We start from the raw sequence: 18,437 nt of genomic DNA on the forward strand, positions 1-18,437 counted from the left end.
ACTACGTACTACTTATGTTCTTAATTATTATTATTATTCAATCATTAGCCAAATCAATACATAACTACTAATTAAACTCCACCCACCCCCCAAAAAAAACTTAATCAATTCATCTACTATACAATTTTTCAACAAATAATTAAAAAGATGATCATATAATGGACCAACCTAGCTAGCTAGCATACTTAATTAGCTACATACATCCTTGATAGTCACCATTGTATATAATTATATATATTCTTTTTTCATTTCCCTTTTCTTCAATTTTATAAGCTAGGAAGACATTATTATTTTTTCCAATTCTTACGTCTTTCCCGCCTTTTCATTTTCTTTAAAAAAAAAATATTTAAAAAAAATAAAAAAAGAATATAATAAAAAAATAAAATCCCAAACAATTTAAGCTAGCAGCTCCCAAAGTCCCTAATCGAAAACCCACCACCACCACCACCTTTCTCCGGCGCATTTCCGGCATGACGGAGCCCTAAAGTAAGTGACACGTCACCAGAAGGAGCCCCAAATCTTATCATAGTTGTGGGCCCCACATTGTCAATACCGCCGCCGAAGTGACACGTTTCGTCGATTACAACCGCCGCCGCGTGAGACGACGTCTGCGGTGGTTGGTGGTGGTTGCGGTGGTGGTTTTGGTGGTGTTGATGTGTCGTATTGATTGCGAGGATTGAAGGGTCATGATCATGATGATGATTCGGAAGTGGGCCCAGAGTTGTCATTGTATCAGCGGATCTTTTGCCTTCTGTCAACGCAGAAACAGAAACAGAAGATGAAGAAGGCATTGGGTTCTGTGCATTTTCTGCTGCTGCTTGTTGCTGTTGTTGCTGCTGTTGTTGCTGTTGCTGATTTTGCTGTTGTTGTTGCTGATTTTGCTGTTGTTGTTGTTGATGTTGTGTTGCGAAGCTGTTGCTGTTGCTGGTGCTGCTGCTAGTTTGGTTTCCATCTCTCTCTCTTTCTCTCTCTTCTTCCATTTCTTTGGATTCTTGTTGGTACATTTCTTCGATCATCGGTTTCCATAAACGAACTCTTGCATTGATGAACCAGTTTGATACCTGTTGGATCGACATCCCACTAAATGTTGTCAAGAACAAAAATAGAAACTATATCTTTTAATAAAACACGGTCGAATAAGGAAAGCGTGTCAATTTAAAAGAGAGTACTTATTTTACGGATTATACAAGAATACAATTGTTAATATGGAGTAGCATTTTCTTCCGATCTGACAAATTTGTCAAAAACTACCTTATATTAAATAATAATAAAAAAGAAAAAGAATTTTTGCGAGAAATTTCCTTATAGATAAATATTGTTATTAACTACATTATTATAATTTTTTTTATGTTATAATGCTTCCGTCCCTAAAAGATTTACCCATATACTAGTTGTCCCTATTTGTTTGTCTCATAACTTATTTTGTTTGTGGTTCCACATGTTTCTCCTCACACATTATTATTTAATACTACGTATAAGCACTAGACAATTAGACTTAACCATTTGTTTTTGGTTATAACCCTTAATAAAGTGGACACAAGCATTTGGTGCAATCTTTTAGAGACGGGGAGAGTACTTCCTAAGTGCTAGCTTTAGCTGGATTATGATTTATGAGCGTACAAAAAAAATTAAAGGCTTGACTTTACTACGTATATCTCACATGAATTCTCACGGAACATGAGTAATTAAATGACACGTAAGATACATATTATAAAACCAAACCCTTAATTTTTTTAGTCAATTTTGATATTATATTGCGACACCATATGAATTGGTCAAATATGATATCTTAGCTTCCCCATATAAGCTAGAAGCAAATCCCAAATCCTAAATGCCCCAATTTTTAGGGAAGTTCTATTGTACCACGTTTACTTTTGTGTTACCTATATATGGAGTACGGAGTATATTGTTTTTCCCATGACACTCTGATAAGCAATCTTCATTATAATTAACCTTGTTTATTATATATCGCATGTTAAAAAATCAAATTAAATCAGAGCAGATCAGATCATATAAATGCATATAAGCTTGGCACAATAAATTACTCAACACAACACAACACAACACAACACGACATAAGGGCTCCGTTCTATGTGACTTATTTTGACTGAACTTATATTATCTAAATTTATCTGAACTTATTTTGTCTGAAATAAACTTATTTGTGTATAAAAATGTTTGATTTTTTTTTTTTTTGCTGAACTATATTATCTGAACTTAACTGAACTTATCTAAAACAAAATAAGTCGAACACAACAGAGCCTAAATACGGACCAGAATTTAAAAAAAAGTAGCTATTGTAATTGTTAGACTATTAACTCGAAATAGTTAACAAAAATAGCTAGTGTAATTGTTAGATTATTAACTCCAAATAGTTACTCGTACCATATAGTAAATCATTGATTGGATGTACACACCAACTTAAGTTTGATAGAAATGAATGTGATAGATAGACAAATTAAATACATGGTTCAATAAATTTTCAAAGCAGACGTACACTGAATAAGTGGCACTGATAGTACTGATCATTTGAGAATTGACTATACTTAAAAAAAATTAGTTTTGTGAGCATTTAATAAAATGAAAGTGAAGGGTGAATAAATAGTTGTAGGAACAATTATAGTAACAGAGACCCTACTTTTTAGGGTACTCTATCAGGACCAGCCTCTTTCCTATGCACCTTATCCTTTTCCCTTTCTTCAACCCACTAATAAAAATTACTGGAGTAGTTTTTAGCCGGTGCGATGCACAGATTATATATTTTATCAAAATTATAAGATGGTTTACGCTATTAGAGAAACTACAGTGGTGATGAGTTAATCCACTACAAGAATTTGTATGTTTAATGATAACTTAATTACGATGGGTCAAAAATCCCGTCCCAAAACCATTTTGCGACGATGCTAACAACCAAACAAAGACGTAAAAACAACCGTTGCAAATGTGTTTTATGACGGGGTTAACGAAAGGATTTTACATTAACGACGGTCCCTTTTTATGACGGGTTCGCGATAGAAAATCCCGTCGTTAATCAACGATTATTGGCATTTAGCGACGGGATTTTCCGTCGTTAATGGTACAATTTCTTGTAGTGGTCTATTATTCTATTATTGAAGAATTAAAAATTTAAGATGTTATGATTGTAAATAAAATTAATTAAATATTATGATTTCAAGGGTAAAATAATAAGCAAAGGGGGAAAAACTTAAAAAATCAAAGATGGCACGTGGCAAGCAAAACATTAAATTTTAAAATATTAGTTTAAATTTGGAGAATTTCTTCTAATTTTTCAATCAAAGCCCGTGTTCTCGTCAATTCATGTTCGTATTAAGTTATGGAAAATTTGTCATTTTATTACATGGATTAGTTGTCACTTTGTCACTTACTATCTAGAGAAAAAAAATTGTCAATTATAAGAGGTCTTCATAGAATTGTTGCTACCTAAGTCATCGTTACGGTAAAATTGGCCGGAACATGACTTCATTTAATTATTTAAGTTGATTTTAATTAATTAAAAATATAAAAGAAAAATTAAAACCCCATTGATTTATAACATGAGTTTCGCTCAAAAAAAAAAAGATTTATAACATGAGTCCTCAATAAGCTAATGCACATGATTATAACATCATATTCCGACTACTTTGATAGGAATAATGACTTAAAAAAGCGATAGTAATTATATGCAACTTTTCTAAGTAGTAATTGACAAAATGATTTATACCATAGGTAGTAATTGACAAAATTTCAAATTATTATGACAGAGTATTTATTTGTGTGAATTTATCCAATTTTAATCCTTTTAACTTATTTTCTATGAGATAAGTTAAGTTAACATAATTACAACACACCTTCATATTAAAAAGACAGAAAGTGAAAGGACAAAGAAAGGGAGATATGAGAGTATATTTTTGGTTAGTGAGAAGCAAAACAGTCATAATCGATTAGATTTCTGTCTTTATTTTCTTCATTTGTTTGTACTCGATCATGTCCTTCCTTTTTTTTTTTTTTTTTTTTTTATAATTGTTTTGTGATAAAAATAAATTAAAATTAAAATAAATAAAAACTGACAAGGGACACATCAACGATAACTTCCATGATATCCTTCTTCAAATAGGGCTACAATAGTTGTGGGATACCTATTTACTAAGGGACTAGGGTCTAGGGTCTAGGGTACCCTTCTAGATCTTTTCTTTTATTTTAACTTTAATTATAGGTTAAACTGTTTTTTACCACCTGAAAGAATTGACGAATTGATTTTTACCACCTAAAAAAATAAAAATTGTTTTTTACCATCTAAAATAAAATATAAATGGTCTTTAATTTTAACACCTCTTAACTACAAAATGGTCTTTTACCACCTAGGTTAAATTGTTTTTTACCACCTAAAAGAATTAACAAATTGATTTTTACCACCTAAGAAAATAAAAATTATTTTTTACCATCTAAAATAAAATATAACTTGTCTTTTACCACCGCTTAACTACAAAATGGATGTAAACGTTATTTGAGTTAATGGGAAGTATGGGAAAATTATAACTTATATACATTAAAACCGTGGGAGAAGAGAAGAAAATAAAAAATATAGTCGTTGAAATGGGATCGCATAAAGTTTTTGTCCATATTTTTGGTTAAGAGGTGGTAAATAACAATTTTTATTTTATTTTTAGGTAGTAAAAGGCAATTTTTTATTTTTTTAAGGTGGTAAAAAACAATTTATCAATTTTTTTTAGCTGGTAACAAACAATTTACCCTTAATTATATACTCATTATTTGGCAATCCTTCCTACGGGGTATTTTATTTGTACCATTGTCATGCTACGTATTTTACTAATTTAGCCATATATTTCCCTATTGGTAGAAGCCTCTGTCCAAAAGTTTGCGATTATTTTAATCGTATTTTGACTAATTTTAGCAAAAATAAGTTTAATCCGACGTACTATTTGCACAAATAAATAAGTTATTATCAATAAAGTTAAGTTGAGATAAATGAATTTTAGTGAAATTTAGTTGAATTAAACAAAGCCCCGGTTATATATAAAATCCAAGTGTGAAGTGTTTATAGAGTATATTATGTTACTCTATATATAAGTAGTTTAATCTTGTTTTCCATTGTAATACTTTTATTCGTAAATAAATAAATTAGGTAGAGCGTATATACCAATGTCCAACCTAATAATTTTTTCGGATAAAATAATTACCATTGTATACAACGCACAAAAATGAAAAACATTGAGAAAATCCTAATCATTTCTTAATTTTTTTCGAAATAAGTGAAAATAATAATAAAATAGGACCCTTGGGCACTCGGAAGCTAAGATACTTTTTTTTTGTGTTAGCACTAAGTTCACCTTTAGGGCTAATCCGAATTCGGGGCGAGTTTTGGGTGGATAGGTTTCAGTCCCCTCCCAATTATTGTTGCGGGGGATCGAACACGAGTCATCCCTACCAAGTCCAGCCCCAATCACCACTGAACCAACCGGAAATTGGTGAAAGCAAAAATATTACTCCTATTTAGAATATATTTTCTCTCTATGTTTAGGAAGAGGGAAATGGTTGGCTTAGCTTCCAAGTTTTTTCATAACTTAAATTTTTGTTTTATTGTAAATTTCTCTTATTTTTAACTACAAAAGTGGCCAAGTTGGTATATTATTAACTTTATGTTACCTAATTCCTACTCGCCCCTTACCTTTAATCCAATTTCTCCTTCTATTTATAGATATAACTTTTGAATTTACTGATGACGTGGCATATACGTATTTGATTGCATGTCACGCACAAACATGCAATAATGTATTAGTGTTCCAAGAATATGCTTCTAATTATAACGTTGTTTTCATTTACAATTAGTTGCATTCTTCTTTTAAGATTTTCTTTTGATCCTAACATGTCTTATTAGCTAATGGAAAAAAAGCTTTTTATATTGTGGATAAACTAGTGTTGTTTGAAAGATTAGATCTTTATATAATTATATTGATTTTTAATATAGTTTATTGTAATTTCGGAAATGGGACTTTACGATGAATAAAATCGATCTTTAAAATCTCCAAAGAATCGCTCCAATTAATATCTAGACTCCTTTCTGATAAACTTCACTGGGCCAACGTCGCAGGAAAGTTTGACTCAGTAAAAGGTTGCCAGGGTTCCATATTCCTCTCCCCAAAATAATGGTAACGTGTAGATATTGAAATCAGTGACGGATACACGAGATTTAAGTGGGGTCACGTAAAAAAAACACATAATTTTAATTAATTTTTCATTAATATTTCTTTAAATTACTTATTTTCATTAATTTTTAAGTACTGACCCCACTATCTATATTTCCCAGATTCGCCACTAGATATTGTGCTCTCATTTTTATATCTTGCTTTATTTTTTTTAGGTCGGTGAGCAAATATAATGTTATAAATTATAAATATATGCATTGCATTTGCATAGAGCAAGACAACGAGAGGGAAAGCTCTCTGCATATTTCTTCACAACCATCATTTTCCCGTACTTGCATATATATGCTTTTATCATCGTATATATATACATATATTATACTACTCCGTACGTACATTAATACTATTGTTTCTACTGTGTACCCTAAATAAGTAAAATTATTAAAGCCCAAAAGTATGCTAAATTCCAATTATTTTTTCACTATCATACAGTAACTTTTTAGGTCATCCTCAACGACAGTTTGATCGGTAAAAAACACACAAAAACATAAAAACTTTAGGTTATTGCCATGCACTCTTATTCATTGTTGTTTTTATTTATTTTATTTTTTATATATTTATATTTACCATCCTGTTGTACTAAGGTCTAATAAATTAAATGATGAATATTGACTCAAATTTAATTTAATTTAATTTAATTAGTCTTTTGCATAATATAAAATCTAGAGATAGAAAGAGAAAGTGAAAGCCAAAAAGAAAGAAGAAGATACCTGATTTCTTGATAAACCAGTCTGCCGAGATAACAGATGTTTATCTGCATCACTTGGGTACCTGAGAAAGTGACCAGAAAATCAATGAGATCATGACTTAGTGGTTAAAGTTGTTACAACGGAAGCAAGAAAGATTATAAATAACGTAAATAAAGAAAACAGAGATTTAACGTGGTTCACTAATTCCAAAATAACAGATACCGTAAAAATCGGGGGCGTTGCACCCCGAACCCTCCATCGGGGACCACGTTGCATCCCCGAAGCCTCAAACCAGGGTGTGTCACTAGTGGACCCCGACTCGCTGACCGGGAAGCGAGATCCCTTTGTTGGGGCGTTGCAGTAAGGGATTTGACCGATTAAAGACATATTCTCCATAAGAGTCGAGGGTATGTACGTGTATGTTAGGTCTCTGGTTTAACTCCTCACAGTACACTGACGGATCTTGAACAGTTTTATGAGGGAGACCGGTATAAAAATTAAGCAATTTAGGAGTATGAATTTACACCATTATATTTAAATTTCAGGGGATGCATGAACTTAAAATACACTACGGAATTTTGCTTCCAGAGGTTGGTCAGTCTGCCACCCCTGGGCTATAACTAAGAACTCCCATAGCCCCCTCCATTTGTAATTTTATATTGCCCTTGTGATACATTTGCATTCAAATTTTTTTTTTACCAGAAAATGACATTAGAGCTATCGAGTGGATAACCTGCCCACATATATTATTTACGGCAGTAAGAAATGTAGAGCTATCAAAATGACATTTGTTTTTTGGAAACATTATCTCTAAGAGCGACTCCAATGGTTGAAAAATGGATCAGCTCAGGAAAAAAAAGAATATATGAGCAGGTAGCCCACCATTATTACAACAATAACGTCAGCAGCTACTAAAACATTGTAGCTATTTTGGGCAGGTAGCTCAAAAAATAAAAAGGGAAAGGGAGCTACACGGTATTGTAGCCCACCAATGTGAAAGTTTGTAGCTTAAATAAATTGTAGCTAGAAATATGATATGGCAAACTTAGCTACATCACATTGTAGCTCACCATTGGAGATGCTCTAAGCAGTGCGTTTGTCATTAATGGCTGTATTTTTGTTCCACATGGAGTGAAAGCTGATAATATCAGCACAAACTGCATGTTATATATTTTGATGCTCTATTTTAAGTAATGCAGTGACTCTATTTTTTTAATTTTTTTTAAATGTAGAATCATATGATAGGATATATGACACAATCACTCAACAAAATTAAATACACTGGAATTTATCAGTATATAAGACACTATATAATAACATATGTACAAATGTAGAATGCAGTGTGTATGGTATGTGTTGCTCGATCTGTCCTACTATATATTGTATTAATTGGGGTGTGTAAGAATCCAATAGAGAGAGAAATGTCATCAGAAATATATGAACAGGACAACTGTATTAACCCACTTGAATCTTTCATCTTTGTCATATCTATCTTCATTTTATATTAAATGTCTTTCTGATTGAAAAAGCATGATTGTTTTATGTATAACGGCTGATAGATGAATAATAATCACTGCTTTTTTTTTTTCGATTTTCACAATAATTTCTTGGATCTATATTGTCATTGATGCAGAACAAAGTTACACATATTAAAACTACTTTTTAATTAGTATCAAATTTATATAAAATCGAGTTAAATTGGGAGAGTTTTGAGGTAAAAAGTGTTGTTCGACTAGTCCTTACCGGCCTCTTCGTGTTGCTCCCTATAATACTGGGTTAAATGAGGAGAGGTTTGAGGTAAAAAGAGTTGTTCGACTAGTCTTAACCTCTTTGTTCTACTTTCTCTGTATTTTCTTTGGAATTACATGTTGAACGACTTAAATATTAAGGAAACATTGTTGAATTTGATTTAATACTGATACAAATAGGGTAGTGGACAATAAAGAAATATAAAAATTAATTGGGGTGTAAAAGTTACCAAAACTTGAATTATTTATGATTTAATTGGACTCATAGGAAAGTAAAAAATAATAAACAATTGGGAAGTGGGTGTAAAAGTTAGCAAAAATGAAATTGTGATTCCTAAAAAAATACGGCCTGAAATAATAAGTGTAACTCCTAAAAAATATGGAGGGAGTAGCTAGGAGAATTTGGTTGATATAGAGTATAATATAATTCACATTTAAAGAAAAAATTTATTTAGCTCAAAACACTAATTTTGAAAAAGCTAGCTAGTTCGTTATAGGAGCTTTTTGGAAAAGAGGTTTGTGAATGTAGTTGTGAAAAAACGACTATTCTATCCTACAATTGCTCAAATTTACTAACCTTTACCAAAGGTTCTTATAAGTTCTCCTACAAAACATTATTATTTCAAGATATGTAGTTAAGGTTCATTTTATCCAATGAAATAACAATCAACTAAAACATTTATTTACTAAACCGCTAATTTAATACGACAACCAAACCATCCAATACAACCAGCTAAAAACTAGCCTTTATATCTTAACTTTTATAATATTACGATTTAATACTCTCTCCATTCCAAAATTAGAGCATCGTTTTCATTTAAGATTCCAAGTGTTCTTTTCCTGTTAAATGCTACCTTCTCTATTCCTTTTTAATTGTCGCTTAACCATTTACATAGTAATTTAGAGGGGTTAGGTATTTTATTTGTCTAGTCACTAGCATCATTTATTTATTAAGGGCATTCATTCCAACACATTAAAAATGGTGAAATTCCCTTGGAAATACTCTAACTTCAACTCCCTTTTCATATTATGGCCAATATTTTATTGCTTAAGTACAACTATCAAGTGGAAGTTACGTCGATAATCTAAAAGCGACAACTAAAAATAAACGAAACAAATTAGTTAAAGGAACTTAAGGGACTAATGATTTATTTACAATTGCCACTTGATACTACGTGTTTAAGATTAATCAAAGGCTGCTCCATCCGTTCCTAAATACTTAACTTCTTTCCTCCCCACACAAGAAATTTCAATGTTATGTAACATATGATAATTACTTTTGTCAATTTTATATATCAGATTTATAGGAGCCACGAAAGATAGTAACACAATACAAGCAAGTTTCGAACTTATTATATTTCATAATAACCACATAAAATGAGCTAATAATAAGGTAAGGCATTAAGCATTTACAAACTTTTGTATAAGGCGGTCTTACGAAAAAGACCGCCTTGATGGCAACCTAACATGCCACGTAAAATCTGACGTGGCAGAACTATAAACTTTTTTTTTTATGAAAATATAAATACCCATTTTCTTCCCATTTTCATTTCAAAACCCTAATTTCTTTCTCTCTCCTCCAAATCTCTCTGTCTCTCTCCTTAAACGCCGCCATACTCTCATCAAAATTGATGACGGAAATGACGAAGCAGGCGGCGGAGCTCCTCCACTTTCCAGCGGAGATATTACGGTGGCCGGCGAGTAGCGCGAAATGATAGAGAATAGCGATGAAGGAATCAAAAGAAGGAGGAGAGTCGCTCTCTTGCCGTAAGAAGTCGGTGGCCGACGGGATAGGGAAGCAAGGAGCTGCGCGGCGAAGGAAAGAGATGAAGGAGAAGTGTCCGTCCTTGCCGTCGTCGCCTTCCGCGTTGGCGTTGGTGGCGTTGCACGGGTTGAGCCGCGGGTGTTAGAGGCATTGCGCGGGTCACCTCCTCGCAAAGCTGCGGCTTCAATGATTTTAGGTTTTAGGCCACCGCAAGATCCGCCGCGGCCATACTGATTTTTGATCTCGTCGCCGCCATCAAGATTCGAGAAGGAGTAGAACGACGAAGGAAAGAGAAGAAGGTAGAAGTCGATTATGATGATAAATGGCGAAGGAAACAGGTTTGATTTTCTACAATCTGTAGATTTTAATTTTATTTATCTGAAATTATCATGTTGCCGGATTTTTTGGATTTTGATTTTTATGTATGCGATTTTGTTTTTGTTTTGATTAGGTTTATGTTTCGTTTCGATTGAATTGTTTAGGTTTTTCTAATTTCCTCTTTTGATTTAGGTTTTTTCTATTTTTGAATTTCTGACAGGAGGAGGATTTGCCGCTGGTGGTTGCTTCTGGTGGTTGCCGTGGAGGCTACAGCCGCCACCCTGGTGCTGGAAGTTGCGGTGCTCGGGACTTGCTGGTGCTCAGTGTTGTTCATGTTGTTGGTGTGGTAGTCGGACTAATTGATGCAGAATGGAAGCCTTGCGGTGGCTGCTAAGACTTGCGGTGTCGCGAATGAGCAATTGATTGCTGTTATTTAATTAGTTTTAGGTCTTTTGTTTCAGTTAAGAATATGGTTCTTTTAGTTAAGAATGTTGATGGTTTAGTTAAGAATTAGTTAATTTCGATTCGAATGCTTCTTTTAGTTATAATTGATTTTGTTTTAGTTACGAATATTGTTGTTTTAGTTAAGAATTATTTCATTTTAGTTAAGAATTATCATCTTTTAGTTAAGATTAAATTTCTGAGTTTTAGTTAAGATTTTCTGAAATTTAGTTAATATTTTCTAATTTTAGTTACAATTTTCGAGTTTAATTTAAAATTTCTGATTTTCTATGTTTTAGTTATGAATTTATCAGTTTTAGTTACGATTTTCTTGGTTTTAGTGAAAGTTTTTTGAGTTTTAGTTACGTATATTTTAGTTTCAATTCAGGGCTTTACTTACAATTTTCTTGGTTTTAGTTAAGATTTTTTGAGTTTTAGTTATGTATTTTTGAGTTTTAGATAACGAATTTCAGAGTTTTAGTTAAGATATAAAATTTTAAGCATTGAAACTAATTAGTTAAGCAATTGAATCAATTAGTTAAAAAATTAAACTATTAAGTTAAGTTTCGGAATCAATTAGTTAAGCAATGTAATAAATTAGTTAAGCAATGTAACATATTAGTTAAACCATGCAAGCAATTAGTGAAGCATTGAAACCAATTAGTGAAGCACTGAAACCAATTAGTGAAGCACTGGAAGCAATTAGTTATACACTGGATTTAATTAAGTTAACCACTGAAACTAATTAGTTAAGTTTGAGATTCAATTAGTTAAGCAATGAAACTAATTAGTTATACAACGAAACCAATTAGTTAAGCACTGAAACCAATTAGTTAAGCAATGAAATCAATTAGTTAAGCATTGCAACTAATTAGTTAATATTTTATGAGTTTTAGTTAATAATAAGTTTGTTTTAAATTAATTGGAAAAAAAAATTGAAAAAAATATTTTTCAAATTTTTTTTTTTAAAAATTCGAATAAAAAAATAATAATTTAAGCCTGAAATCAAATTAGTTAAGCCTGAAATCCAATTAGTTAAGCTTGAAGTCCAATTAGTTAAGCCTGAAGTCCAATTAGTTAAACCTGGAAAAAAAAATCAAAAAACAAAAAAATCGAAAAAAAAAAATTTAAAAATTTTTTTGAAATTTTTTTTTTTTAAAAAAAAATTACATGCTGACGTCAGCATGACGTCAGCACATGCGCCAACATGGCTGCCAGCAAGACTGCCAACAAGGCGGTCTTTCCTGTTCACTTAGCTAGGCCATTTAAAAAAAATCTGAGCCTTGTTGACCTTAATTAATTATTAAATCTTAATGAAATTAATTATGTTGTAAAATCAACTTAATCTCATTCATTATTTTAACGGAAAGGTTAATCCAAAAAAATAATCCCTATGTTCCATAATAATTAAGTGGAACAATTTAACTTTAACCTCATTCACCTACTAACTTTGACTTTTTAAAAAAAAATTAATTTTACTAATATATATTAAAGTTTGTTATTGTATAATATGTAGGATTAATTACAATGTATATTTTCATAATAAATTTTGTTAGTATATTTTACTTCCTGACAATTAAAGATATTGATATCCAAATTTGTATATTCGCGCGTGTACCGGTCGAACTGTTCCACTCATTATGAAACGGAACACGCTCGAACTGTTCCACTCATTATGAAACGGATGCAATATTTTATCTGATGAAATATACGATTTTTTTATTTTTATTTTTTTGAGGGATAGAAATAGATGATATGTTGACAAAAGAAACTGTTTGTAAAAAGAACAATCAGAAAAAGAAGAAGACAAAAAAGAGACATGTCCATGTTGAAGAACCAATTTTTGATGCAACAAGGACACAAAGTAAACCACCATGCACACACCATAATCGAGATCGAACAAGATAAGATAACATAACATAACATAAGAGAACATAAGATTGAGAAACACTTACCACTACAAGAATTTGTAACTTTAACGACAACCTAATTACGACGGGTCAAAAATTTCGTCGCAATAGTTTTTTTGCGACGGGGCAAACTACCAAACAAAGACGGGAACAACTGTCGCAAATATATTTTACGACGGGTTAACGACGGAATTTTTCATTAATGACGATCCTCTTTTATGACGGGTTCGCGACAGGAAATCCCGTCATTAATCAACGATTATTGGCCTTTAGCGACGGGATTTTCCCGTCGTTAATGGTACAACTTTTTGTAGTGTACGGATGAAGAAAAAAAAGAGACATGATGAACCAATTTTTGCAAAAAAGACACAAAGTAAACCACCATGCACACACCATAATCAAGATCAAAGAAGATAAGATAACATAACATAAAGATAAGAGAACATAACATAAGATAAGAGAACATATATAAGATTAAGAAACACTTACGGATGAAGGAAGTGTTCAAAGAGCCAAGCCCTTAGAAAATTAACCGATCTCTCAGGCAAACCACGTTGCGGTCTCCAAGCTTCTTGATCCATCATCCCCATTTGATGAAACGCCCTTTGTTGTCTTAAACTTTGTTCCAACACCTTCAACCTTGGTGTCTCCCCCTTCGTTATCCCCGAGCTAGTGGTCGGATCTTTTTCTCCAAGCATTTCACAGCTGTTCTTCAGCTGTACTAGTATTGCATCTTTAAGACACCTGAAATGACGTGACATCGCCTTTTGGGCTAACGCCGTGTACGGGATGGCGGCCCCATACCCCATTATTAGGTCGAACGAGTTTACCACCATCTGCATCTGCTCGCAGTAGTGGTTGTACCGTCTGTCCACCTGAAAGGAAGACAGACAAACTGTTTTTTAAGTGATTCAATGTTCATCCTTCTCCTCGTTTTTTCTGTAAGGATTTTACAGAGGTTGGTGTGTCACAAGTTTAGAAAGGTGGTTTTGGAGGGTGAATTGGGTGATATGTCACAAGCTTCATGGGTTGAAGTTAGTTGGTGAAGAGGTTACTTAGTTGTTTTCACTACTCAACAACCTTAGAAAGTAACTTAATTAAGGAGAAAAGGTAGACTTCATTGATGAATGATGATATTTTATTTAGTTTGAAAATTACACACTATCAGATTTAAATTTCTATATGTATTTATGTATATGTATATATATTTTTCACGGTGGGTATAGAATAATTGGACATACGTAAGTATATGATTTTGGAAAAAAGGCATCTCAATTTTCTTACTATTTTTATATAGAAATATCTGTGACAATGATATACTTCAATTTTCTTACTGATTTTAAAATGAGAACAAGGATTATTTTTGTTATATTCATAAATATAATCATAACACACACGAATCATTACTTAAATTTTGTAGAAAAGACAAAGTATATATACTACCAAAATAGGAAATAAATGTATAAGTTAATTACTAACCTAAGTTTAATTTTGTTTAATTTTTCGATTGTTAATTTCATAAACCCTAAATAAACAAACAAGGAAGAAGTTAAGGTTTATTACACTTAAAGGGAAACCAATTAAAACTTTTGCATTTATAAAAAAAAAAGGGAAAATAAAATTATATGAAGATTAATAAAATAAAATAAAATGATTGTTAATGGAGAAGAAGGTTGGGGGAGGAAGAAAGGAAGAAAGAATATACTTGTCACTCGTAGTGTTAGCCAATAGAAATCAAATTAATTTTAATTTAAGTCAACTCGACATTATAATATTTATATTAATTAATAACACTACACCGTATTTGATTGGTAGCTTAATCAATTATATAATTAATATTTAATTTTAATTATAATACGATTTGATTAAGAATAATCCCTATATGCCCAACATTAATACTATTGTGCCGGCCAACATGATTCAACCAAAGTGCAAGCATGCCGGATTTTGTTTTAAATTTTTAAAAAATAAAATAAAATCTAAATTTTGGTGGTTTATTGGAAATTAATTAATACGAAGTAATTGGTTTGGTTAAGAAAAGTTGCTCATTATTAATTTATTAATAATTAATAATTGATAAAAGATTTGGTAATAAGTTAAGGAAGGAAAGAAAGAAAGACATGCCTCATCCAACATTGCTAGTAGTTTGACCTTCCTCCTTTGATGTTCTATCCTATCAGAAGCTGATAATTGCGGTGGTTCTTTGGTCGACGACGAAGATCCGCCACCTCCACCGCCACTGCCGCCACCACCACCACCGCTAGTGCTAGGGTGGTTTTGGTTTGAAGAATTCTGTCTTCCCAATTTATTATTATTAGTAGGCTTTTTAATTTGACCCCTTCCAACGCTACAAAACTCCTCTAGTAAATCTTGAGTAGGCTTAGCATACTTTGAATTCCTCAACACATTGACTACTCCCAAGGATGACGTGGCAGCGGCGGTTGACCCGTACCCGATATGGACTTGGTGTATTTGTTGACCACCGAACGCACCACCCACACCGCCGCCTTGTTGCAAGTGGTGTGGACTTGGAGCCAAATTCTCAAAGAAATGACCACCTTGTTGAGATGATGTAGTTGTGGATGTAGCTCCAATTCCTCCTCTTGTATTATTATTATTAGTATTTGGTTGGTGTTGGTTAAAAAACATAATATGAGGATCACCACCGCCACCGCCACCTGGACCACCACCACCACCAACACCAATTTGTCTGAATTCCTCCTCCGCCTGTTTTGCCGCTTGTAAGGATGAGGATAACGATAGTGATAAGTTAGAAAACCCTTGTCCTTCCACAATTCTACCTAATTCTGCTGGATTGTTCCAAAAATTAGGATGAGTATTATTTGTTGTGTTGGTAGTACTCACTACGGAGTGAAACCCACCACCCGGCTGAATGCCGGGTGGTGGTGGTGGTGGTTGTTGTGGTGGTGGAGATGGTGATCTTGGTTGTGGATTTGTCATGAAAAGCTGCATGGCGGCTGCGGCTGAATCATGTGCACTTATACCACCCATCTGCCTATGTTGTTGTTGTTGATGTTGCTGAATTTCTTCAATATGATGATTATGTTGATCATTCTGCCGACTGTTCCCGTACCAGTCGGCTGAACCCATTCCGGCAACCGCCCGGCGGTAGTCCAACAGCTCGGGGCCCGCTCCGGGCCCCGAGCTGCTTCCGTGCCCAAAATTAAACATCTCCGACAACATCCCGGCAGTTTCATATACAGGATGTAGACCTCCTGGGTCTACTTCCTCGGCTGCAGCTGCTGCTGCAGCTGCAGCCACAGTCACCTGCTCAGCAGATCTGTCGAATGCATTATTCGGGAAGGTGAATATATTCGCCGGTTGTTGTTGTTGTTGGTGGTGCTGGTGATGATGATGATAGGACATAGAATTTTCAGAATAATTGTTACTACTACTACTATATTTATCAATTGGTATACTGATTGACTGCAACCGATAAAGAGTGGCACTAGCGGTAGCCGTGGTTGTTGTTGTTGCCGCCGCCTTCTTCGATGATGACGAAGAACAAACTGATGGTACTGGTTGCGCTACACCCATGTTATTACTACTACTACTATTACTATTATCCTTTTCTTCATCACCATCATCTAGTTCAACTGTTTGTAATTCACTAAATAATGTTTTTCCTACACAAAAAACCACATCAATTTGTCAGCAAAAAAAAAAAAAAATCACAAAAACAAAAACACTGAACTCTCCTTTCATGAAGATGATAGCTAGATAGATAGAGACGACCCCAAAAAAAAAACAAAAAAAAAAAAAAGGAAAATGAATAAGAAAAACATAAGCATATTATCTTAAAATGGAAAAATGGAAATACCTTTCAATAATTCAGAAATTCTGCAAAAATAAAAAATTGAAAAATCCGAAGCTTTTTCTCTCTGTAGGTTGTCTGTTGTCTGATAATATGGTCGAAATCAAGCTTTCACAATCAAACCCATCTTTTCTTATTTATTTGAACGGGTTGTGGGTTGGGTTGGGTTGGGTTTAGGGTTCGGGTTCGGGCTTCACTTTCTCTTTGTGGTTGTCTTTGTAGTTAAGTGTGCTTCTTCTGCGATCGCCTTCTGGAAAGAGATATCATCATCAACTAACATTAAATTATATGTGGACTCACTTTGAGAGGGAAATGGAGAAGATGGCAAAAAAAAAAGGAAATCTTTTCTTTTTTTTCTTTTTATTTTTTTTTTATTTTTTTTATTTTATGATTTTCTTCTTCTTCTTCCTAAATTAAAGAAAGAGAGAAAGTATGAGAGAGAGGGGGTGAAGGGGAGGGGATAGGAGGGAGGTCGTTGTTGTTCTTCTTCTTCACCCACTCTCTCACACTCAATCCTTTATTTTAAAGTTTTTATTTTTATTTTTTTAATTGATTGTTTTGTTACTCCATTTATTATTCCCTCATTTGCAACAAAGGTATTGGAGAGAGTTTTACCTAAAAGGAAACCAATTAAAAGAGAATAAATTGTCCTCATTAAGCAAACAAAAAACACATACTGATTTACTAATAATATGTTAGCTATGATGTGCATAGACAGAGAAGAAGAAAGTTTTATTGATCTTGAGGAGTGCACATTATAAAATACAACTAGGTTATGACTTAAAACGTTTATATAATACTTTTTAAATAGATGTGAAAAAGGCCTAGAAAATAAGCTCAAACAGATAGCCAGGCTTATTTCAGAATAATAGATATGGTAAAGTGCAGGGGTGTTGCCCCCGAACCCCTAAACCAGGGAGTGTCACCCTAGCTAGAGCCCGACTCGATGGATTACTGGAAGGGGAGTTGATCGATTCAAGACAGATTCTGACAATTTATAAACCTTTATAAATATGGTCAATTGGCAATGGAGCACATACACTCAAATTCAAGAAGTTTCTCAAAATCTAACATGATACTCTGTAGACTGGCATCATATGTAGGGAAAAAATTGAGATCCGGTAGTTTAAATATGGATAGGTGCATGAACCCCTAAGTGCACCACCACCACGCGCCACCTTGGACCTTCAGCTTGCTCGCAGTAGCTAGCCACCCTTCCGCAACCTCTTTCATCATATACTTGTATTGTTCTCCTTTTCGCTAGGCCATTATTATTCTATATTGTAATAATATCAGTGCAATCTACCTTTCCAGCAATCGCACTAAATATGTTGAGATGGACATTAATTGACTTTGTTCGGTAAAATTAAGCTTGTGATTGGTAAAGTTGTTCATGTTCCTATAAGGTACCATTTTGCAGACATTTTTCTTCAACGATTATTTTTGAAATACAATCTAGTCTTAACTGTGATAAAAAATACATTTATCTACGGTTTAGGATATTGTATAT

General features: G+C 33.2%; 1 protein-coding gene across 1 annotated transcript; it reads right to left on the bottom strand.

The window, feature by feature from the left end:
* Positions 1-218: 218 nt before the first annotated feature.
* Positions 219-17,417, bottom strand: LOC110787501 (BEL1-like homeodomain protein 4). The gene is made up of 5 exons (XM_021992130.2): positions 16,934-17,417; positions 15,217-16,739; positions 13,582-13,967; positions 6,932-6,992; positions 219-1,061 (listed from the first exon to the last, which is right to left on the bottom strand). Exons 2-5 carry the CDS (start codon positions 16,648-16,650, stop codon positions 402-404), a joined length of 2,541 nt encoding a protein of 846 aa, XP_021847822.1. The 5' UTR covers positions 16,651-16,739; positions 16,934-17,417; the 3' UTR covers positions 219-401.
* Between the last annotated feature and the right edge of the window lie 1,020 nt (positions 17,418-18,437).

Source organism: Spinacia oleracea, chromosome 3, assembly GCF_020520425.1.
Source record: "Spinacia oleracea cultivar Varoflay chromosome 3, BTI_SOV_V1, whole genome shotgun sequence".
Classification (NCBI taxonomy): domain Eukaryota; kingdom Viridiplantae; phylum Streptophyta; class Magnoliopsida; order Caryophyllales; family Amaranthaceae; genus Spinacia; species Spinacia oleracea.